A 23,518-nucleotide genomic window follows, 5' to 3' on the forward strand; every position below is an offset into this window, starting at 1 on the left:
AGACGCTCTAAACACCTTGCATAGAGAAACGCTGCTGACATGATAAAGACGCATGGAAAGCAAAGATCAAAGATCAAAAGAAGAGAAAGAGAAAGAAATAGCTTTCATGAAAGAGAAGACCTCCAACCTCCCAGGTGAAATGAGAATTCCCATTTAACCAACCCCATTTTAACTTTTGCACGTTGAAATGAACATTCCATCATGGCCTTCGTAATAATTTAATCCCCGTAGATATATCAGTCATTTAATCTATGCAATGACCTGGGTCTCGGCTGGTTGGGGTACCGAGTCGATGGCTGGGCGGCGGATGATACCTCCGGTCACAGGCAGCTGGGAGCTGGTTCCACTGAGGAAGGCGTCGACTTCACGAGCGCACTGGCGGCCCTCGTTGATACCCCAAACAATCAGGGACTGGCCACGACGGCAGTCACCGGCGGCGTAAACACCGGGGATGTTGGTAGAGTATTTGCCAGGGGGGGTCTTGACGTTCTTGCGAGGATCACGCTCAATCTCATCGCCGAGCAAGCGGTCCTCGGGACCCAGGAATCCCATAGAGAGGAGAACTAGGTCGGCAGGGAAGAACTGCTCGCTACCCTCCGCGGTCTTCATGTCCCAACCGCCAGTGGCGCTCTTGGTCCACTCGACACGAACAGTGTTGATACCCTTGACACGGCCGCTGCCGTCGTCAACGAACTCGGTCGACATGACACAGTACTCACGGGGGTCCTTGCCCATGTGGGTCTTAACCTCGGAGTGACCGTAGTCAACGCGGTAGATGCGAGGCCACTGGGGCCAGGGGTTGTCGCCGGCACGCTGGGGCGGGGGCTGCGGCAGAAGCTCGAAGTTGGTGACTGACTTGGCACCGTGGCGGACGGAAGTACCAATGCAGTCGTTACCTGTATCACCACCACCGATGACAACGACATGCTTGTCCTTGGCGGAGATGTACTCGCCGTCGGATAGGCCAGAGTCCAAAAGCGACTTGGTGTTCTTGTGCAGGAACTGCATGGCGAAGTGAACACCCTCGAGCTCGCGGCCAGTAACCTTGAGGTCACGGGCAACGGTAGCACCGGTGGCGATGATCACAGCGTCGTTGGAGGCGCGAAGAGAGTCCAGAGTCACATCACCATCGGGGCCGACAGCGACACCGGTGACGAACTTGGTGCCCTCGGCGGCCATGAGGTCGACACGGCGCTGAACGACCTTCTTGTCGAGCTTCATGTTGGGAATACCGTACATGAGGAGACCACCAACGCGATCAGCACGCTCGTAGACAGTCACGCTGTGGCCAGCACGGTTGAGCTGATCAGCGGTAGCCAGGCCAGCAGGTCCGGAACCGATGACGGCAATGGTCTTGCCAGAGCGGGTCTTGGGAGGGCAGGGAGCCATCCAGCCCATCTCGAAACCACGGTCGATGATGGCGCACTCGATAGACTTGATACCGACAGGGTCCTCGTTGATGCCCAGGACACAGGCGCCCTCACAAGGAGCAGGGCAGACACGACCCGTGAACTCGGGGAAGTTGTTCGTCATGAGCAGACGATTCAAGGCATCCTGCCACTGGTTCTGGAAGACCAACTCATTCCACTTGGGAATGATGTTGGAGATGGGACAACCGGTGTCGGACTGACAGAAGGGAACACCACAGTCCATGCAACGAGCAGACTGATACTTGAGCTCATCCTCGCTCAGGCGGTTGGAAAGCTCAGCCCAGTCACGAGTACGGGTAGTAGGGTTACGATACTTCTCGCTGCGGCGGCTGTACTTCATGAAACCGCGGGTCTTGTCCAGAATCAGGGCAGAGCGCTTCTTCTCGGTCTTCTCATTGCTGATGCTGTCCTCAATATCCAGAAGATCTGCCTTCTTGGAGTCATCGGTCTTGGCCTTCTCAGCAGGAGTGGGGGTGCTAGGAAGCACGGGAAGAGAGAACTCAGCCTTCTTCGCAGCCTTAGCCTTGGCAGCTTCCTCTTCCATAACACGCTTGTAATCAGTAGGCAGAACCTTAATAAAGCGGGGAAGGGCACGGTTGAAGTCGAGAAGGATACGAGCAGCCAACTCCGAGCCAGTGTAGTGATGGTGGTCCTCGATCAGACCACGGACAAAGGCGATCTCAGAAGGATCCTCAATGCCGGAAACCTCCACCATCTCCATGTTAACCTTGGAGTGCGCGTCCCGGTTCATGTCCAGCACGTAGGCAATACCACCAGACATACCGGCAGCAAAGTTACGGCCGATGGATCCCAGGATGAGAACGCGACCACCGGTCATGTACTCGCAACCGTGATCACCAACGCCCTCAACAATAGCTGTGGCACCCGAGTTGCGGACAGCGAAACGCTCAGCGGCCATACCACGGAAGTAGCAAGTGCCAAGAGTGGCACCGTACAGACAGGTGTTACCGACGATGACGTTCTCCTCGGCCTTGAAAGCAGCGCCGCGAGGGGGATAGACAATAAGACGGCCACCAGACAGGCCCTTACCAACGTAGTCGTTGGAGTCACCCTCAAGCTCAAGAGTAATACCAGGAGCAAGGAAGGCACCGAAGGATTGACCAGCGGAGCCCTTGATGTTGGCGTGGATGGTGTCCTGGGGAAGACCAGCCTCACCGTAGCGTCGGCTGACTTGGTAGGAAAGGGTTGCACCAAGAGCACGGTCAGTGTTGACAACATCACACTCAATGCGGCAAGGAAGACCCTTCTCCAGAGCAAGCTCAGACTCGAAGATCAACTTGTTGTCGAGACGGGTGTGGAGGCGGTGATCCTGCTTGCGGACGTTGTATGTGGCCACGCCAGGACGCAGCGAGTGAGCAGGAGTCAGAATCAGCGAAAGGTCGATACGCTCTTGCTTAGCGCGAAGGTCATCGCGAGTCTTAAGAAGTTCAGCACGGCCGACCATCTCGTTAACACTGCGGATACCAAGCTTGGCCATGATAGCCCGCATCTCGTTGGCAATGTAATAGAAGAAGTTGATAACGTGCTCGGGGGTACCATTGAACTTCTTGCGGAGCTCTGGGTCCTGAGTGGCAATACCGACAGGACAAGTGTTCAAGTGGCACTTTCTCATCATGATACACCCCATAGCAATCAAAGGAGTCGTAGCGAAACCAAATTCTTCGGCACCAAGCAGACAAGCGATGGCGATATCACGACCAGTACGAATTTGACCGTCAGTCTGGACAACAACACGGCCACGGAGGTCATTGAGAACAAGAGTCTGATGGGTCTCAGCAAGACCGAGCTCCCAAGGAAGACCGGCATACTTGATACCGGTCCAGCGCGAAGCACCAGTACCACCATCGTGGCCAGAGATGAGAATGTGATCAGCCTTGGCTTTAGCGACACCAGAGGCAACAATACCAACGCCAACCTCGGAGACAAGCTTGACGGAGACCCGAGAGCGAGGGTTAGAGCACTTAAGATCGTAGATAAGCTGCTTCAAATCCTCGATGGAGTAGATATCGTGGTGGGGAGGCGGGGAGATCAGACCGACGCCGGGGGTAGAGTGACGGGTGCGGGCGATTGGGCCAAGTACCTTATGGCCGGGAAGCTCACCACCCTCACCGGGCTTGGCTCCCTGGGCCATTTTGATCTGAAGCTCGTCGGCATCGGCGAGGTAGTTGGAGGTCACACCGAAACGGCCGGAGGCGATCTGCTTAATGGCGGAACGCATGGTGTCGCCGTTCTCCATCCGGTTGCTGCGCTCAGCGTCTTCACCACCTTCACCAGTGTTGGACTTTCCGCCCAGGCGGTTCATGGCAATAGCCAAGGTGGAGTGGGATTCCATGGAGATGGATCCATAGGACATAGCACCAGTGACGAAGCGGCGGACAATCTCAGTCCAGGGCTCGACCTGGTCGATGGGAATGGGAGTACGCTGGTCAAAGTCGAACTCGAGCATACCACGCAGAGTGCAGTTCTTGATCTGCTCGTGCTCTGCCTTGGCGTAGGCCTCGTAAGACTTGTCGTTCTTTGTGCGAACGGCATCTTGCATGTTAGCAATGCTGGTGGGGTCGTTGATGTGAGGTTCGCCACCATCACGCCAGTGGTACTCGCCAGTCTCGGCCAGACCAGGAATGTCGACAATCTCGCGCGAGGGATATCCGCGCTCATGGAAAGCAAAGGCATCCTGAGCAATCAGCTCGAATGTGATACCGCGGATACGGCTGGCAGTACCAGCGAAGCAGCGGTCAATAACACTGTCATCGATACCAAGGGCCTCGAAGATCTGAGCACCCTTGTAGGACTGGAGAGTGGAGATACCCATCTTACTCATGACCTTTAGGATACCACCGTCGCAAGAGGCCTTGTAATTCTCAATGACCTTCTCGTCGGGGAGATCCTTGCGAATCAAGTTCTCCCGGTTCATCTTAAGGATACACTCCATAGCGAGGTAAGGGTTGATAGCATCGGCACCATAACCGAGGAGGACACAGTGGTGGTGAACCTCACGAGCCTCGGCGGTCTCAACAACCAGGGCAGCGAGCGAACGCCACTTGTTGCGGACAAGGTGATGGTGAACCAGACCGGTGGCCAGCAAAGCAGAGATGGGAACACGCTCAGCGGAAGTGGCGCGGTCAGACAGAACGATGACCTTATCGCCCTGCTCGATAGCCTCGGTGGTAGCATTACAGATAGCATCCAGAGCCTCGACGTAACCAGCGGTGCCCTTTTTCTTTTCGAAAGTGATGTCAATTGTACGGACAGTCCAGTCCTTGTGGGCGTAGTTGATGTTCTTGAGAGCATTGAACTCAGGGATGCTCAGAATGGGAGACGGCAGGAGTAAACGGTGGCACTGAGTAGGGTCCATCTCCAACAAGTTACCCTGGGGACCAACGTAGCACTCCAGGGACATGACCACGGCCTCACGAATGGGATCAATAGGAGGGTTGGTGACCTGGGCAAACAGCTGGCGGAAGTACTCGTAAAGCAGGCGGGGCTGCTGAGCAATGCAGGCCAAAGGAGCATCGTTACCCATGGAGCCAAGGGCCTCCTTGGAGTCAGCACCCATAGGGCCCAAAAGCAAACTGACCTGCTCGAAGGAATAACCGAAGGCTCGCAGGCGGGGGTCGTTCTGTACGGTAATTTCGTCAAGGGCGAAAGAGAGATCATGCTCGCTGTTGGTCAGCATCTTGGTGATAGCGGGCAACTTCAGGAGCTCCTTATCCAGCCAGCTGGCAAAGTCCTGACGGTTGGCGACGGTCCTCTTCAATTCGGAGTCGTCAATGATGCGCCCGGCAACGGTGTCGACCAACAGCATCTTTCCGGGCTGCAGACGTCCCTTCTGAACCACACGCTCGGGGTCAATGTCGATGGCACCGACCTCGGAGGCGCAGACGATACGGTCGTCATCCATCACGTAGAAACGACAAGGGCGCAGACCGTTACGGTCAAGGTTAGCACCGCAGTAACGGCCGTCAGAGAAAGTGAACAGAGCCGGGCCGTCCCAGGGCTCCATTTGGCAAGCAGCCCACTCGTAGAAAGCAGACTTCTTGGGGTCCATGGCCGGATTGTCCTGCCAAGCCTCGGGAATCATGATCATGACAGCCTCGGGCAGAGACAAAACACCGTTAATCATAAGCAGCTCGAGCACGTTATCGAATGCAGCGGAGTCGGAACCGCCATCCTCCACGATGGGGTACAGCGAGTCGAGCTCACTGCCAAACACCTCGGAACGAAGGACACCTTCACGGGCACGCATCCAGTTTTTGTTTCCTCGCAGTGTGTTAATTTCACCGTTGTGGGCGGCCCACCGCAAAGGCTGGGCTCGGTCCCAAGAAGGGAATGTGTTCGTAGAGAATCGGGAGTGGACAAGAGCGAAGTGGCCCTCATAGTCAACGTTGACCAGATCATGGTAGTATGTGTAAACCTGGACGGGGGAGAGTTGACCCTTGTAGACGATGTTCCGGTTGCTGAGCGAGCATAAGTAGAACCAATTACCCATACCAATGACATGGGTGGCACGCTTTCGTAGAATGTATAGCTGGATCTCAAAAGTACGCTCGTCAAACTTATCGGTCTCGGTGATCTCGGGCTTGTTACCCTCGCCGTAGGCAGATCCCAACACAACGAAAGGCTGCATGATAATCGGCTCACGCGAGAGCGCGGCAGGGCCCAAGATAGTCGAGTCGCGAGGCACCTCACGCCATCCCAGGACGCGCAGGCCAAGAGAGGTAGCGACATCCTCGAAGCTGGCGATGGACTGCTTGAGAGCCTCCTCATCGGGCTTGAAGAACAAGTTTCCAACGGCATACTGACCCAGCGGGGGAAGTTCCACGCCGGCTTCCCGAGCGAAATTCTTCACGAAGAACTTGTGAGGGATACTGGTCATCACACCGGCGCCGTCACCGTCTCGGGCGTCCGAGCCAACGGCTCCACGGTGGGTCATGTTGCACAACAGATTGCGAGCTAAAACACATCGACGTCAGCGCACGCTTCCTTGTTTCAATTTCCCCGGGTGTGTTATTTTTTTTTTTTTGGAGGGGTTGACTTACCATCGCTCACGATCTTGTGGCTCGGCTTGCCCTTGATGTGGCTAGATTGAGAAAGTCAGGTCAGTCGGCCGGTCAATGGCTTGGTCGCAGGAATCCAGGATCACTCACGCAGCAAAGCCGACACCACAGGCATCCTTTTCGTATTCGGGGTCGTACAGACCCTGCTTCTCCGGCAGAGCATTGGCCCAGCCATAACCAGTCTTGGGCTGGAACTCCGAATACTCCTGCGGAGCTTCTTCATTTAGATCATTGCCATAGAGTTCCTCCAAGTTAAGACCCATTCTTCCGCCGGCGACCGACAGAGAATGGACAAGGGGGTTGAGGTGGTTCTTTTTGGTGTGGGAGATCTCCGCCGGTTTTGGGGCGGGACTATCGATAGAGCGGCAATGTCGTCACTGACGCAGCGCGGGTGAAGGGGGGAATGGTCAAAGTGATGAAGCCCCAGCTGCGACAAAGTGGAAGATGAAAGATGGGAAGGAAAGGAAAGGAGAAGGCGAAGGAGGGGTGGAATAAAAAAAAGAAGAGGGCAGCGATTACGGCGGGACAGTACGTCCGGGGATTGTACTCTGCTCCGACACGTTTTCTCCAAGAGAGTAGGAAACGGGTAAATTACGGCCGTGGAGTTTGCGCCGTGGCAAAATTGCTGGAGGCAGCAAGGTAAGGCTTGGAAAGACGGTACCGAATTATTTCCAGAAATTAGTTCAGATGTCCGTTACAAAGAAGAGATTCGATTACAGTCATTACAACCCCCATGGACCAGAGGGGGGGGGGGGGGGCGCCGGCCGCCATAGACGAAAGCAGTCAGGAAGGGGGGGAAGCATTCCATGTGGACGTTGGAGAGAGCTCCCAGCTTAGAGCAATGATGGGCCGAGTAATGATAATCATTATGATTACGGAGCGCAAACTATTGAGATAAGCGTATGCTAGCCAATCAGAGCGAGTGTTTTACCATTTCTGAACCAAAACGATTAGGTTTTTGCTACGTCAAGATCCTCGCCGGTGGAGCGGATGTGTACATGTATTGTCACGTATCGTGACCGAGATCTATGTACGTTTAAGCGTTAAGCATTTCCCTGCCCTATAGATCCCCAGAGATCTCCAGGAATATATACCCTGGTTCACTTTAGATTTGATTTGCGTTTCGTCTCTCCCTCGTTGAACCGTGAAGCTAGCTTGGGTGGTGGAGTGGTGAACCAAGAAGCCATTGGCCGCAAACAGGCCAAACTTGCCCGAGAGAGGGAGCTGGAGGCATCCTCACATGTGGGCTCGGCACCACACAGGACCCGACTTGGTGGGGCAGGGTGCTTAATCCAGTCAACTCTCTCCTCTCTTTCTCTCTTCTGTCCTGTGTCCTGTGTCCTGTGTCCTGTGTCCTTTTGCTGCAATATGCAGGATCCTGGGTGGTGCTCTGTACTCTCCAGGTCTTGGCAGGTACAGAGACGGGGTAATGTTGCAGGATCCTAAAGAGAGTGCTCACTGTGCTGAGGTTATGAGTCGCAAGTTACATACTACTGGAGTACTATAGAGGCTCCACCGAGGCTCAGATCCCGGCCACGCACCCCCATCTTAGATGCCCTTTAGAATACCCGTCTTGGACGGTAATCTGGTTTCCGACAACGGCCAAGCCCCGGGATCTCCCTTTCCCTCTACGTCTGGTATGGAAGGTTGCCCTCTTCGGAACTATGTCGCTGCCCCGAAATCGGGCTCCCCCAGCCGCCCGGTATGCCAGTCGTGAATGCGGATTGGTTCTATCCCTTTCCCCCAGCTCATCAGCTCATTCCTTGAGGTCACAACCTGCTTATCGCGGCTTCCTGGAAATTGTCTGCGCCCTCACTCGTCCATCGTTCAATGTTCCCCCAGACCTCCAGAAAATATACCCCCGGACCCCGGTTCCCAGGGGCTCTCCGCGTTCCGTCTGAAATGGGCCTGAGATCGTATCAAATGTACGTCCTGCGATTTCCCCGAGTCGGATTTCGATCCGGGACGGGCCTTGACACGTGAAGCGGGATGTCCTGATAAGGTCGACCTTGATAATAAAAAAACATAAAATGGAATCTCACCTCGTTTCCGAGCAAAGTGGAGGGTAGGATTTCTTCTCCCCTTTTCGCCTAGCACGGTGGCTACGTGACTCACACTGATCAGACCATGCATCAGTTTCAGCGTCAGCGTCAGCGTCAGGATTGGGTATCAATATCGCCACGCTTCGTTTCTTTTCTTTTCTTTTCTTTTTTTCCGCTCCCTGCACGATATACATCAACAGCCCCCGGATCCACGGTGGGTATCACATGATCTCCGCCCCTCATCCAATGGGACTCTGGGTGAATATAACTGTGGTGTCTGCTCCCTTGCTCCAAGCTGGCGTCCACTCCACTCCGGCTTTTCCCGCTCTCCCCTCGACCCTTGCCTGCTTTGGGTTCACCGGAGTGCTGGCTGAGAGTCGGGGCGGAGCACCGCCAGCCACGGGTGAACTCGGGTTGCCCAGCACTTCCACTTTGTACCACCTTGGAACGACGTACTCCGTACTCCGTACTCCATATGCGCAGCCCAGCTATCGTTGTTGGAACTTTGCCAAGTCCGGCGGGTGAAACTCTTCCGTCAGCAAATCTTCGAGAATCTCGAGATTGGCTACCACTCTACCATTAATCTCGCTTTCACTAATGCTGCATCTTGCAATGGCACTCGGTACGGAGTTGAAGCGAAGCTTCTTACGCGTAAAGCTTTTGTCGCATCCTTGCAATACCGGGCTTTGTATTGCATAAGACTAATAATGCTCTTGAGGCTTGCTACCTGCCAAACTTGGTGCCTTTCATACTCTTGAGTATTCAACGTCATCCTTAACACTAATGCTATCATAGAGCCAGAGCCAGAGCCAGGAGTAAGATTGGCACTAACAATTGATGAAGATGACACATGCTACATCAAATCCCACGTCTAGTAACAAATTCACTTGATCTAGTTGCAGTCGCGGCACGGCTGATTCGTCAATCATCCAAACCATAGCAAGAACAAAAAGTGAACCAACGACATGCATGTGGATGTATTATCTATACGATAACTCATGTTTTTTCTCAATCTCAATCGTAGTCGACTTGGAACTTTCATACAGAAGGTGGAGAACACGCGGCATTGTATAATAGATGTGAATGGTGGAAACCAAAAGCCCAACCCCTGAGTCTAGGTAAATATATCTTGGAGTGTACCTTGGCGTAACATGAACTGAATGTCATGATTACACCTTCCACTCCAACTAGCAAGCACCCAAGTTTCCCAGAAGGTGAAAGTTTACAACCTAGCCCAATATACCAAATGTCTAGACCATGGATGGTCGCATGCACAAGCTCCCCGCAATTGCGCCAATGTTATGGTTTGCAGTGGAGCCGCGACTTTTTTGTCCGCCCTAGCTCCCCATCGATGATCACTTCACTGCGCACCTCCAATCTGACTCGACAATTCCTCGACGATACCTACCTACCGGGAAGAGGCCGTGGCTCATGACGTTCCTGCGGCTTTGAATACTCGAGACATCGACCATCGCGCCTGAATCACCTGTTGCTTTCACCGCAGCATTGACACCAAGCACGTCGCAACACTACATCTACGAATACTTCCTCAATAGACCCGGACATATAAAACAATTCATCTGTATCAACCGAGTGCACCACAACAAAAGCAATGCTCTCCCTACCCTTCATTACCCCCCGCGACGTAAGTTCACCCCCCCCCCCCCTCCCACAACCTCACCCGTCAGCCTTAACACATCACCCAGTCCCACGAGCTCTGGTTCGGCGGTTCCCAACCATACCGATCAGCCTCACCACCTCAAAACCCAAACGACCCCAACCGCCGAAATGCAAACCCAACCCACCGCGCATTCATGCCCTCCCGCTCCCCCGCAAACTCCCTTTCCGCCCTCCAAGCCGAAGAACGCGCCTTGCGAGCTCGCAAACAAAACATCGCTTCCTTCGGATACTCCTGGATCCGGCCCGCGGGCTGCGCAAAGACGATGCTAGGCATGAAAGAGGAAGAAGCTGAGCGCGAAGAGGCGCTTGCTGCGCAGCAGGCTGAGATGAATGCTGTCGAGGGGGAGGGGATTATGGATGATGACACGGGGATGCGTGAGGAGGGGATGGAGCGAGACTTGGATGATGAGATTCCTGATGCGGAGGAGGAGGGAGAGGGGTTGGTGGAGGAGGGGGAGGAGGGGCTTGAAGAGGAAGAAATTGTGGACGAGGAGGGGTATATGGAGAGGGATTTAGATGATGATATTCCTGAGGGGTATGCCGAGGATGATTATGAGGAGTATGAGGAATTCGACGATCAGCCGGATTTGGATGCCGATGTTCCTGTTGCTGAGGGCTTGAGTGATGGTATGGAGAGAAATTTAGATGATGATGTTCCTGATGCTGCAGAGGATGGGTCGGAGCAGGAGGAGAGCTGGCAGCATACGGATACGGAGGATGAGTTTGATGAGGAGGAGGATGAGGAGGAGGCTGATGATGGCAATGAGAGTGTTGGTGCGCGTCCCTTGGAGAATTTCAGGACCAGTACGCCTAATAGTCGGGGTGGGTTGCCTCCGCCGCCGCCGTTGAGGCCTGGACGTGAGACGGAGGCTCAATCGCGGTTCCTGTCACGATGGAGTGGGGGTGGTGATGCTTTTGATTCGAGCAGTATCATGCTTGAGGAGGATGACTTGCGTGCTTCGGTGACCAGTCAGAGTAGTCGCCGCAGTGGTTTTGCTCGACGATTCCCTCGACGAGTGGGTGGGCCTCGAGACAGCATCAATTGAGCTGGACTTGGGCTGTTGGTGGCGTTTACGCATTAGCGATTTGCATTATTATCGGCGTATGGACCAGGAGTCCTGGAACTATATTATGTACGGTGTTATTCATGATACTTACCTCAGTAAGATACCACTATTGTATATCATTTCACAATGATTGCTTGCTTGAAGAAAATTAAGATCATTGAATTATTGAAAAATCAGCCTTGAAAGGTGTTCTTTGCGTTATGTACTATGTACTTATACATCGTCGAACATGAAAAAGCATGTACCGGGCCCAATGACCTGTCAGAAAAGTCTAGCGATCGAGGACTCACGTTGTAACAAGGACCTGTAAGCATTGCCTGGAAGGGCTAAAATGCGCATCATCCCCAAAGCCTTCGAATTGAGGTCAACATTGTATGTAGGCACCACCTGCGAAATCAAATGACATGTACTAGAGATCGACTATGAACCCAATAAAAGCAAACTCCGAAACACCACAGTCGAAAGTAATGCTGGTGATCCATAAGAATATGTATACACGCCCATCAACAAAGAGGTCCAGGGCAAATGGGTTGTGTGTCGGCAGGCAGGAGTATTAAATAGAGCGTAGGATGGTAAAATCGAACGAAGACAGATAAGCGCATCCGACCGCTAGAATATCCACACGTAGAAGAATAAGAGGAAGACGGCGAAGAAGAACCCAAGCCACACTTTCCAGCCGACGCCGGTACTGTCAGCCATGCGCATCATGCGGGTCATGTTCCCGCGGATCCGGACTCGAGTGTTTTCGAATGAACTTTCGAGTCCTTCGAGGTATGTGGTATCGCGAATCTCGTCGCCAATGGCAATCGAGAGCTGGCAATTGTTGTCAGCGATTGCGCTTGGGATACCTCCGTCTTCACATTGAGAAATTGCTTACATCTTTGAGCATCTTTACCTTGGCGGTGATGCCTTCTACTTCTGAATCGTTTTGTGATTCGAGGGACGAGAGAACTGCGTCGGAGTAATGGCCCCTGTAAATGGAGGTCAGACTCGGTTGTTGATAAAGCATTGAGCGGGGAGATCTTCGACATACTTCTTATCTGGGGTTGCGCTCCTAAACGAGGCATTCGCGGCACCACCGTTTGGATAGCTGTTTACTGGGCTGGAATAGCCCCCGTATCCATATCCACCTGACGGAGCCGGTGATCTGCTGGCTGGGCGAGAGTCGCCACCATATGAGTCGAAGAGGGAAGATGAAGCGCGAGGGTCGCGTTGACGTGGGAATCTAGATGATGAAATAATAGCGTCAAGCTTCGTTGCAGGGCTACTGGAAAAGGACCTCAAGAAAAGGAGGACCGGAGACTATACCGTGAAGCCATAATGGTCGTTTGGGTTTGATTCGGAACGAACCGAGGTCGGGGTATGGGTCGTTCAGTAGGAATAAGGGCAGCAGTTAATAAGATTTCAGGTGCATTCCTGGTTGTGAGAGCCGGGGTTCATAATCATGACGGTTGAGTAGTTGGTTTGGATGCTTGCGGAGGGCAAAAACACAAGGTGGCCAATGCGTTGTTGGTCTCGTCCGAGGCGGTCGCACGTGATAAGCACCGATGTCTAGAAGGGTTCAAAGACGCAGAGGAACAAATGGGTTATGATAGTAAATCGAAATCAATTAAATGATGGGGATATTATTTATTTGGACCCAGCCAGGACGAATGGGGGACGTTGCAGCTTGCATTGCAAAAGCGCTTAGCCCGAGCTACGGAGTATTGTTTATGTCCGAGATACTGAGAAATTACTCGCCATCCTATGCAACCATAAAAAAAAAAAAAGTAGAAAGGATCGTAAAGATCAGCGTCATTGATTCATTGTCATCGCCTTATCGCGTGACCTAGAGAACATGTTGTGTCTCGAGAAAATATGAGAGAAGAGCCTCCCCAATCCATAGCGCCGATCCACAAAGCAATTCCAGTGACACTTGAGCTATATTCATCAAGACCGGTTGCTTAGTCGCGCATCTGGTCGTCGTTATCGTCACCGGCGCCTTTGTAGTCCTCATCATCATCCTCCTCGTCATCCATGGCGTCTGCGTTGACCTTGTCCCAGTTGATCTGCTTGCCGCGTGTGCGACGGCCACTGGAGATGATGTTCTCTTGGGAGATGGGCTCGAGGTCGCCCGCATCGTCGTCATCCTCGTCTGTATTCGCGAAGAAGGTTAGTATGGACTCAAGATTCGTTTGGAAGTATGGATCTGGAAGCCATTGGCCACGGAATGTGTGGCGGCAAACATGATCGCGGGGCTGGGTTCGTACCATTGTCGGGCTAGAGACAGGTTCAGGTCAGCGTCACTGTTTCGGTGGATGGGAACGTGGATGGATGCGCAAACTCACCAGCTCGGGCTCAGATTCGGACTCGCTCTCGGACTCCATGTTCTGGTCCTGGGTAGGGTCCTGGGCCTTGCCCTTACCCTTGTCCGCGAAGGCGGTCTCATTGGAGTTGGTAGTGGAAGCGTGATCACCCATGTTGATAAGTTGTGTGGTTGAAAGATGGGAAGGGGGAATTGGAAAAGGGAAGGGATTTAAAGAGACGGTCTGCAAGTAAGGTAGCTCTTCCAACCAAAACAACCCGCAACAGCAAGGGACCTCACGATCCCGTGACCTGATTCGCCCTGGAGGTGGCGGTGGGGTCCCGCGTGACGAATCGAGCCCTGAGGCATCTTTTGGGGGGTTGAGGGTTTGAGGATCTCATTCGAACATAGGTACTATTTTTACTCCTTACTTTGACTCTTATAGGACTTGAAATGAGGTCATGATATGCAATCGTGTTCGTTGGGGGGCTTATATCAAGCCATGCTGCCACTAACTACTCACAGCAAAGCACCGTTCCACCGAATCGGCGTTGTTGCCCCACCAGTTTGGCATCGAGATCTGCTTGCCAGCCCCAAAGAAGAAAAATATGAGCAGCATGTTGAGGTTGAATCCTGCATCGAATGCCGCAGCCACCAGGTAATTATAGCGCTTCCACACCTCAAAGTGGCGTCGGTAGGCCCAGTACATCGAAATATAAGCACCAATGATCGCCGATGTATAGCCAGTGCTGACATTGCCGTAGAACATAGCCAGACCACCAAAGAAGATACTGACATTCCACAGATCAATCCGCAGCTTTGGGAAGAAGCGGTGGAAAATGAACAGTATGGGAGGAATGACGGCTCCCACGAGGAATGACCACGGAAGCGGGGACATCTCCGCCTCTGCAAAGAGTCGCTTGGGACCAAGAACTGCGTACTGTACACCCATCGTATTGGAACTGACAAGCTTCTGGCCCGTCCATTGGTTGAGTGGATCGGTCTTCTTCCCCGTCAAATAATCGCCCTTGGTGTCCATGACCCAGCGGATGACAGCGTAGTTGATCGGAACACCCATGAGCGTACCAAAGATCTGGGAGAAGAATACCTGACGGGGAGGAATATGCATGTAATGGCCAATCTTTTGGTCCTGGAGCATATATTGCGCCCGATACCAGGCATCACCAGCGATAGAGCCATAGACAGATGGGCCACAAGGGTGCTGGTGGTTTTCACCGGCTTTGGTATGCACCATGTAGCCATACATCAGCTCATTAAACGATCCAGTTTCAAGCTGGTAGTTCGAGATGGCATATAGCCAAGCAAAGGGAATAACAAAGATCGCTGCACTGGCAAGTGCTACAAACAACGTCCAAATCGGTATGAAGAGGTACCCGCATGCAATGCTGGTAATCAAAATTATAAACGCTGCCAGGAACAGGGCAACATACCACCATGTCGGGATCTCTTTGTACTGCCGCTGAATAACGTTGAGGCGATCGTTGTACTGGTAATGGATGCCCTGGCCCGCTGCATCTGTGTTCTTCTTGCGAGAGAAAACTTTCTGGAGGTTGCTCCGCACTTGGGTGAAACCAAACGTTGCAATCCACATCACCGCAGCCGGCAGCTTGGCATAATCGAAGAAGGTTGCCCATACATTTTGCAAGCCCATGTACATTGGGCCGTACTCCTGATACACAGTCTCATTAAGGTGATAGTTTGGGGTAAGCACCTCTGTGGTCGGGTATGTCGTGCCGTTCGCCATCAGGAGACTATTGGACATCAAGCCATGCTTGAAAGATCCAAGGTTGCCCCATTTAGCTGCAGGGAGTAAAATCCAACAGTTGAACGCAAAGGCCAAGAACAGAATGACTTGGGTCCACCATGGGGTGAGCAAGATGGAAGATCCATTCCAGTTGATGTTGGACCAGTCCAGGGAGAGGTTGAGGAAGCCCATACCGCCCAGCCCAGACCCAATAAAGTTGGCAACCGGGTTCCGCGGCGCTACCCAGCACAGGAAAGCCAGTGACGATGTAAATGGAAACACGTATTCCGGCAGAAATTGCCACATGGTCATTCCAAGGAGGGAGAAGAAGAAGACCTTCATCTGGCGACGTGCAAGACGTGACGATGTGTCCGTTCTCCGGAATGTTTCAAACAATGTAGTCTGCATCAATGCCTGGGGCCAGATGTATTCTGGGTCAGGCAAGAGGATCTGTCGTGCCAGAGCTGCGAAAGCATAACCAGTCCATACAATGGCCAGCATGAAGAAGATTGCAACAGCCGGCTGGATTCTCTCTCCATACCAGAGCTCAGCCAAGACAATCGGAGCATATCCCATGTTATACGTGGCTCCTGATGCCGCCGTCACCGTGACCAGCACGTGTTCTTTGATACTCCAGGCCCCAGGGTTCAGGCTGAAGGACCAGCTAGTTCCCGGCACGCGAATCACCCAAGTTGGCAGTGTCCTTGCAAGGAAGTGCCCGGCGTAGTGAGAGGCAATTTGAACGAAGAAGACCGAGTAAGTTGCACTAGTTGTTCGAAAGTAGCTCATCTGGGACAAGAAGGCACCAGGAATGACAAAGATGGCCGAGAGCACAAAGTAACGGAAGGTAATGGTAGGCAAAGTAGGATCATCGGTCAAATTGACCAGCTGTCGTACCTGTGGGGGTAATGCGGCGATTTCTGGGTCCGCGTGACTTTCCTCCTCGATAGCCACCGTCTCGCTCGTGGCTTTCAACTTCTCTTCATCGGGAAAGACAGTGTCAGCGACCTCTTCCTCGATTGAAGGCATATCGACGGGGCCTTCCGATGTGCGCTCTGCGGAGTTGCTGGTTTGGCGTTTCTGGGCCCCCTTGCGCCGCTTGAACACACCCAGAAGAGCCATAGTTGCGATAGACGTCCGTAATCCCTGCAGTGGCAGGAATACCAACGAGCGGCGGAGGAGAAAATCAAGGACTGTGCATTTTCACCGGAGGGCGGGGTCTACTTCTTTTTAAATTTCTATTTATTTATTTATAAAAGAAGAAAAACAACCTACAGATCCCACACAGAAAGTACGTGGTTCCCCATGGCGTGCGAGCCAAGCCCGGAGCCAACGGCGTAAGTTGCCTTGCGGAGCGAAGCTTGAACGCTGATCGCATCGGATCAAGCCCAGCCAGAGCCGATTGGAGTAGACAGCCCCAGGCTCAAAGCTAATGTGAGAGAGTTACATTGGACGTGCACCAAAACAGCTGGGATGCAATAGAATTTGAGTGGTCGGTCATTCATAGTGCGGATGGCGTTATCAGGGCCGTCTCAAACGGGGTTGGCTTACGGGCCTTTTTCCATTTTGCTCCAACGGAATCTTTGCGAATTGGCATGTCCAAGGTCGAGTCTGCGATCTCGGACTTGGAAGTCTGGACTGGGCTATCTATGCTTCTGAGTTAACCTTGACTTTTTATTTTTTTTATCTTTTTCTATCCTTCGATTCTCACTACTTAGCACATCATCGGGCGATCAAAGGGACTGCAGCTGTGAGATTCTCCGAGCTAAGAATGAAGCAGCTGAGTGTACGGAGTGGACCGAGTGTGATGGGCATAATACCATGAATTTTAGGCCTACGATTATACTCATCCGAGCGTACCTTGCAATGCTGAAGATAAGCTTATGGGCAGGTCCGGGTGGCTGAGTGGCTGAATGGCTGAATACTTGGGCGCCTTACTGCCTTACTGCCTTGTGTGCCTTGTTGCCTGGTTTTTTAATTAGACACCTCAGGCATCCATGGAAGAGTCGTCGCCTTTCGGTGGGGTCGAAGAAGCCCATGAATTCATGATGACGGTCACGCATTGAATTCATGATGACGCTCACAAAGCGTGACGGTACCAATACTAGCATTACGCACTGGCCAGGCGCCAGACCCGCACAAAGATGACTGGCATACCCCGCCGGTACGCACGGTAACAATTACAACGGCAACTCCTTCGCTGACATCATTCGTTCTGCCCCGCCAACAAAAAAAAATAGACCACCCTTCAAACAATGAGGAATGAGGAATTGTACACCATCCAGAGCAGCTAGGCTGTATCCTGGAACTTGTAGAGACAACTTGTATCCACCAGACCCGTCTGGAAGCAGCGGGTCCTTTCAAGAAGGGGCGCGGACAGGCTGTTGCTGGGGCATCGAAGCTCATGGAAACCCGTGGACCCCCATGGAAGTCATCTGCTAGAAGCTTCTGAGCAATACACCGCTCACTATATAGAAGGATTTCGCTGCCCACATCCTCCCTTTTTCTCTCTTCACTTTTCCAAATACCCTTAATCCTTCTTCACCCCCCTCCCCTCTGTATACTACCTATCCACTTTCCCACGAATTTCCTTTCATTAACGACACATTCACAATGGCCCCCGCCGTCGGTATCGATCTGGGTACCACCTACTCCTGTGTGGGTGTGTTCCGTGATGACCGCATTGAGATCATTGCCAATGACCAGGGTAACCGTACTACCCCCTCGTTCGTTGCCTTCACCGACTCCGAGCGTCTCATCGGTGATGCCGCCAAGAACCAGGTCGCCATGAACCCCCACAACACTGTCTTCGACGCCAAGCGTCTCATTGGTCGTCGTTTTGCCGATGCTGAGGTCCAGGCCGATATGAAGCACTGGCCCTTCAAGGTCGTCGACAAGGCCACCAAGCCCATCCTCGAGGTTGACTTCAAGGGTGAGACCAAGCAGTTCACTCCCGAGGAGATCTCCTCCATGATCCTCACCAAGATGCGTGAGACCGCTGAGGCTTACCTCGGTGGCACCGTCAACAACGCTGTCATCACTGTCCCCGCCTACTTCAACGACTCTCAGCGTCAGGCTACCAAGGACGCCGGTCTCATTGCCGGTCTTAACGTCCTCCGTATCATCAACGAGCCCACTGCTGCTGCCATTGCCTACGGTCTTGACAAGAAGCAGGAGGGTGAGCGCAACGTCCTCATCTTCGATCTCGGTGGTGGTACCTTCGATGTGTCTCTCTTGACCATTGAGGAGGGTATCTTCGAGGTCAAGGCCACCGCTGGTGACACTCACCTTGGTGGTGAGGACTTCGACAACCGTCTCGTCAACCACTTCGTCAACGAATTCAAGCGCAAGCACAAGAAGGACCTGACCACCAACGCTCGCGCTCTCCGCCGTCTCCGCACTGCTTGCGAGCGTGCCAAGCGCACCCTGTCCTCTGCTGCTCAGACCTCCATCGAGATCGACTCTCTGTTCGAGGGAATTGACTTCTACACTTCCATCACCCGTGCCCGTTTCGAGGAGCTCTGCCAGGACCTCTTCCGCGGCACCATGGAGCCCGTTGAGCGTGTCCTCCGTGACGCCAAGATCGACAAGGCCTCCGTCCACGAGATTGTCCTCGTCGGTGGTTCCACCCGTATCCCCAAGATTCAGAAGCTCGTCTCCGACTTCTTCAACAAGGACCCCAACAAGTCCATCAACCCCGATGAGGCCGTTGCCTACGGTGCTGCCGTTCAGGCCGCTATCCTGTCTGGTGACACTTCCTCCAAGTCCACCAACGAGATCCTGCTTCTCGATGTTGCTCCTCTCTCCCTCGGTATCGAGACTGCTGGTGGTGTCATGACTGCTCTGATTAAGCGCAACACCACTATCCCTACCAAGAAGTCCGAGACCTTCTCTACCTACTCCGACAACCAGCCCGGTGTCCTGATCCAGGTCTTCGAGGGTGAGCGTGCTCGCACCAAGGACAACAACCTCCTCGGCAAGTTCGAGCTCACTGGCATTCCCCCCGCTCCCCGTGGTGTTCCCCAGATTGAGGTCACCTTCGATCTTGATGCCAATGGTATCATGAACGTCTCTGCTGTTGAGAAGGGTACCGGAAAGACCCACAAGATCACCATCTCTAACGACAAGGGTCGTCTGTCCAAGGAGGAGATCGAGCGCATGCTCTCCGAGGCTGAGAAGTACAAGGAGGAGGATGAAGCCGAGGCTGGCCGTATCCAGGCCAAGAACGGCCTCGAGTCCTACGCCTACTCCCTCAAGTCCACCATCAACGAGGGCAAGCTCCCCATCTCTGATGAGGACAAGAAGAAGATCGAGGAGAAGGTCTCCGAGGTCATCTCTTGGCTCGACAACAACCAGACTGCTGAGAAGGATGAGTACGAGTCTCAGCAGAAGGAGCTTGAGGCTGTTGCCACTCCCATCATGAAGGGTGCCTACGAGTCTGCCGGCGGTGCCCCCGGTGGTGAGACTCACCAGGCCGATGCCACCGAGGAGGCCGGTCGTGAGCCCGAGGACCTTGACTAAAAGTCTCAAATTTGAGATGTTTTCGCTTCAAGTTTTCATAATGATCGCCTGTTGGCTTTCCATTTTTCCTTTCACGTCTTGTTTTACGACTTATGGGATCTCGAGTTTTTCTTTTTGCGCATGATTGCATAGATCAAGGTTATCTCTGCTGGGATAGTAAAAGTCCCAAGCCAATTCAAAATATTCTTATTCAATTTATCTCCTCTTGTAAGGATTTGTAGACTTGACCTCCGTTATTTGAAATGGTGATCATTATAGTCAATTGGTTATTCTTAATTGCTGGTAATGAAGCACATCGCAGCACTTATCACGGAAACGAGCATAACGCCCAACCCAAATCCAAAGAATTCACATTTGTACAGGAAAGCGTCCGACAGTCCGACAGAAACTCAAAATGATCATAAGTCCTGGAAATCTCCATTCCACCACCTTTGTAACCGTCGCTGGCCGAGCTGTGCGATGGTTCCGTATCCAATTTCTGATGCCCTCTCTGGGTTCTTCTCTTGTTGGTCGCGGCGGATGCGAGTGAGGGCGGCAGCGACACCCATTGTGAGTGCGAAGATGGGATCGCCGATCCTATTATGGCACAGACATGTTAGATCCGGGAGCAAGGTTATGGTGCTGCGATGGAAGAACGATCGGAGTTGCTTGATTTGGCCTGGAGTGGCTTTTTTTGTTGACATGAATTCGAGCAGTACTTACCTCGAAAGAAGGTAGGCTGTCATTTTGAACTTTCTGCTCTGGTTTGTAGAGTTCAAGAGTGTAATGGGTTGAAGTTGATGCGGAGTCGCAGGCCTTGGAGGTTCGATACCACATCACGTGATGGATTTTGCGGAGGGAGGTGGTCTGGTCCAGACATTAGCGGTTCTCTATGGGTAGCTTTACAGATATAAAAGAGATACAAAAGAGATTCTGCCTTTTCTTAATGTAGTATGGAGTTGTTTTATTTCTTGACTGCAACTAAACCCCGTGGGAGTAAAATAAACCATGTCTATGAGGGAAAAAATACACAGGCGGGCCAATGAACTGCCAAAGTCTGAGAGACCCGAAGAGAAAATGAGAAACGGAAAGGGGGAGTGTCAAAAAACGCCGCGGCTATAAAGAACTCGTCAAGCATGGCCTTTCTATACAACCTGGCCAAAGGCAGGGATCAGGGTCTGTGCCAGCCAGAAGCTGAAGACCAACTTGGGGCCGGTCATCAGCAGCTTGGGGGTAAGACCCTTGAAGAAGCTGCCCATACCCTCGTGCTTGGCCATATTGGAGACAATGCGGAAGCCAGACTCGGGGTTCTCGAAGTTGCGGTTCTGGATACGGGTCTTGATCACGTCCAGGGGAGCGGAGACGATAAGAGAGGCACTGGCACCGCAGATGGAGGCGACGAAGTTCTGGGACCAGGAGGCGGTGTTGTAGTCCGACAGGCTGTAGATGTACTCCTTGGCAAAGGCAGATCCACCGAAGAGCTAGATTGCAAGTTAGCGAACGAGTGCAAATTTTTGAGCATGTGATCGACACGTACAGCGAAAGAACCAGGGGCGTTACGGGCAGCAGTCCAGCCGGCACCACGGTAAAGACCCATACCCTCATCGGAGATGATCTTGAACAGGCCACGGCCACGGAAGGCCTCGGGGTTGGTCTGGCGCTTAATCTTCAGGACATCCAGAGGAAGCAGGACGATCTCGCCAATACCGATCAAACTGGAGTATACTGTCAGTCTCTCGAACTTCCACAATTTAGAGGACGATCTTTCTCACCTGCCAGCAGTAGCGTGCATGATGGCCTTTCCGGTTCCCTTGCCGAAAGCCTGGTCGAAATCGGTGCCGTAGTGCAGCGCCAAGTAGTCGCGAGCGAAAGGCTGACCACCATACTTGTAAATACGTTGGAGGACCTTGAGAGGGGTATCAGCAGGCTGCACATTGCCCAGATCGGTGACCATATATCCAAGAATAACCAACCTTGTAGCCAGCGGCGTAGCCCAGACCGGGGAACAGCGAGGTGAACTTGCGCCCAACGGTGGCATTGGCGTAATCCTTAAAGACGACCTGTTTGAAAGTAGTGGCTGAAGTGATCTAAGAGAATCTCAGTCAGCGACAATCGCAGCGCATGCATCCGCAATCGAGTCCGATCTCACCCTGGTCTGGTTGCTCATCAAACGCTTCGCGGTGGTATCGACCTGGTTTAGTATGTCAGTTCTGAAGCTGGGCTTTTTTGGGGGCAGTCGATTCGTACGGGGTGGAAAACCATCAACTCGGCGATACCAGCACAGCCTGTATTCACGGGTTAGCGATCGATGTCGTGCGTTCCCATTCAAGGATCATCTTACCGGAACCGAGGAGACGAGCGGTCGCGGACTCCTTCTTGACATCCTTGGAGGCGGCGCCGGCACCAGCTTGAACGATAGCGGGAGACATTTTTTGTGAGCTAGAGTGAATGAACCGGATGATCCTCAGGAACATGTTCCTCTCATAAATTTTATCGCAGGGACGCGGGTGGGGCGCTAGTCCTGATCGGGGGGCCGGAGTCGGAGCATCACGGCCGTACGATCATTAGAGTCATAGTCCGTGTTTTGGTACTCTCGTTGTCGTATGTTGTATGTTTCTACAAGATGAAATACGAACTACTGTAGCAACTAGCACTACCAGATCTACGCTACATATATCACCCACAGCTTGCAACAACACCCTCTACGTCACTTTGAACGATTAAAGAAACAATCTAGTCGGGGTAAACCACCAGTTTCATTTCATTCAAAGCAAGCATAGGACATAGCCTAGCAAAAATGGAGGCAAGTTCGAAAAACACCGAAAGAACGCCGCGTGACCGATAAAACCGTAATCCCAGAGGCTGAGCGAGGCTCATCCGCCAACATCACTGAAGGCCACTGATATCATGCACCCGTCAAAGATCCAAACGGGCCATCCGAGACCGCTCAGTATAGCGAATAATAGCAACTGCATCAACGCTTAGAAGTCGCCAAAAGTGTTCTCGCCAGAGTATCTAGAATCAATCAGATCAGTATTGCTTTCCTTCCAAGGGACACCCAGGGTCCAGAAAGGTGAAACATACGTGATGTACAAGAAGCCATCCTCGTCTTTGTGCTCCTCGTAGATACTGCTCATGAGGGCGGCTGTGGGGGGAAGAACCTCATCGACGAAGATGAAGATAGCCTTCTCGGGGGAGAGCTTGATGCGCTTGCGGATCACGTAGACGAACTGACCAACAGTAAGGTCGGCGGGAACGAGGTACTTCTTCTTGTCGATGGTAGCAATGTCTGATTTCTCGACCTTCTCGCAAATGACCTGTCGTAAATCCGTTAGCTACCGAACAAGCGGTGAGGGGCCGGTGGGTTCCAGCCCTCCAGGCTCACACGCTCCCGAGAGAACATCAAGATGTCTCGTCGGATGGGAGACTCACCGGGATGCGATCATTATACTTCTGGCGGATTCGTTCGGCCTCGGCCTTCCGCTTCTCGAAGGGGTGCTCGTCCTTGAACTTGGACCGCATGGCTGATAAGACCTGATAAGTAAAGCGGGTCGGGAGGGGTGGGGATGCTTGGGGAAGCTTCAGAAGAGACGAACTGGAAATGGTGACAGATGCTGGAACAACTGCTTTGAAGAAATTTTGGGAAGAGTTGATGGAGAAGGAGAGATGAAG

At 52.8% G+C, this 23,518-nt stretch overlaps 9 protein-coding genes across 9 annotated transcripts; 2 read left to right on the plus strand and 7 right to left on the minus strand.

Moving 5' to 3' along the window:
- Nucleotides 1-249: 249 nt before the first annotated feature.
- On the minus strand, nucleotides 250-6,771 carry N7443_009228 (glutamate synthase (NADH); the record flags this gene model as incomplete). Its single annotated transcript, XM_056889284.1, has 3 exons — nucleotides 250-6,404; nucleotides 6,491-6,531; nucleotides 6,599-6,771. The coding sequence occupies 3 exons, from the start codon at nucleotides 6,769-6,771 to the stop codon at nucleotides 250-252; spliced, it is 6,369 nt and encodes a 2,122-aa protein (XP_056738586.1).
- Nucleotides 6,772-10,162: 3,391 nt separating this feature from the next.
- On the plus strand, nucleotides 10,163-11,276 carry N7443_009229 (uncharacterized protein; the record flags this gene model as incomplete). The annotated part of the gene is made up of 2 exons (XM_056889285.1): nucleotides 10,163-10,195; nucleotides 10,257-11,276. 2 exons carry the CDS (start codon nucleotides 10,163-10,165, stop codon nucleotides 11,274-11,276), a joined length of 1,053 nt encoding a protein of 350 aa, XP_056738587.1.
- Nucleotides 11,277-11,906: 630 nt separating this feature from the next.
- On the minus strand, nucleotides 11,907-12,616 carry N7443_009230 (SNARE domain- containing protein; the record flags this gene model as incomplete). Its single annotated transcript, XM_056889286.1, has 4 exons — nucleotides 11,907-12,110; nucleotides 12,175-12,268; nucleotides 12,331-12,522; nucleotides 12,606-12,616. 4 exons carry the CDS (start codon nucleotides 12,614-12,616, stop codon nucleotides 11,907-11,909), a joined length of 501 nt encoding a protein of 166 aa, XP_056738588.1.
- Nucleotides 12,617-13,240: 624 nt separating this feature from the next.
- Nucleotides 13,241-13,756, minus strand: N7443_009231 (histone H2A.Z-specific chaperone CHZ1; the record flags this gene model as incomplete). The annotated part of the gene is made up of 3 exons (XM_056889287.1): nucleotides 13,241-13,431; nucleotides 13,547-13,556; nucleotides 13,625-13,756. The coding sequence occupies 3 exons, from the start codon at nucleotides 13,754-13,756 to the stop codon at nucleotides 13,241-13,243; spliced, it is 333 nt and encodes a 110-aa protein (XP_056738589.1).
- A 336-nt stretch (nucleotides 13,757-14,092) lies between these two features.
- On the minus strand, nucleotides 14,093-16,468 carry N7443_009232 (OPT family oligopeptide transporter; the record flags this gene model as incomplete). The annotated part of the gene is made up of 1 exon (XM_056889288.1): nucleotides 14,093-16,468. The coding sequence occupies one exon, from the start codon at nucleotides 16,466-16,468 to the stop codon at nucleotides 14,093-14,095; it is 2,376 nt and encodes a 791-aa protein (XP_056738590.1).
- A 1,491-nt stretch (nucleotides 16,469-17,959) lies between these two features.
- hsp70 (molecular chaperone Hsp70) lies at nucleotides 17,960-19,867 on the plus strand (the record flags this gene model as incomplete). Its single annotated transcript, XM_056889289.1, has 1 exon — nucleotides 17,960-19,867. The coding sequence occupies one exon, from the start codon at nucleotides 17,960-17,962 to the stop codon at nucleotides 19,865-19,867; it is 1,908 nt and encodes a 635-aa protein (XP_056738591.1).
- A 398-nt stretch (nucleotides 19,868-20,265) lies between these two features.
- Nucleotides 20,266-20,592, minus strand: N7443_009234 (uncharacterized protein; the record flags this gene model as incomplete). The annotated part of the gene is made up of 2 exons (XM_056889290.1): nucleotides 20,266-20,443; nucleotides 20,570-20,592. 2 exons carry the CDS (start codon nucleotides 20,590-20,592, stop codon nucleotides 20,266-20,268), a joined length of 201 nt encoding a protein of 66 aa, XP_056738592.1.
- Nucleotides 20,593-20,991: 399 nt separating this feature from the next.
- N7443_009235 (putative mitochondrial GTP/GDP transporter Ggc1) lies at nucleotides 20,992-22,275 on the minus strand (the record flags this gene model as incomplete). Its single annotated transcript, XM_056889291.1, has 7 exons — nucleotides 20,992-21,327; nucleotides 21,384-21,561; nucleotides 21,619-21,773; nucleotides 21,820-21,933; nucleotides 21,996-22,037; nucleotides 22,094-22,131; nucleotides 22,188-22,275. 7 exons carry the CDS (start codon nucleotides 22,273-22,275, stop codon nucleotides 20,992-20,994), a joined length of 951 nt encoding a protein of 316 aa, XP_056738593.1.
- Nucleotides 22,276-22,827: 552 nt separating this feature from the next.
- N7443_009236 (autophagy-related protein 8) lies at nucleotides 22,828-23,368 on the minus strand (the record flags this gene model as incomplete). The annotated part of the gene is made up of 3 exons (XM_056889292.1): nucleotides 22,828-22,861; nucleotides 22,931-23,163; nucleotides 23,279-23,368. The coding sequence occupies 3 exons, from the start codon at nucleotides 23,366-23,368 to the stop codon at nucleotides 22,828-22,830; spliced, it is 357 nt and encodes a 118-aa protein (XP_056738594.1).
- Nucleotides 23,369-23,518: the final 150 nt, after the last annotated feature.

Source organism: Penicillium atrosanguineum, assembly GCF_028827265.1.
Source record: "Penicillium atrosanguineum strain IBT 20685 chromosome Unknown utg000007l_segment0_segment0, whole genome shotgun sequence".
Classification (NCBI taxonomy): Eukaryota; Fungi; Ascomycota; class Eurotiomycetes; order Eurotiales; family Aspergillaceae; genus Penicillium; species Penicillium atrosanguineum.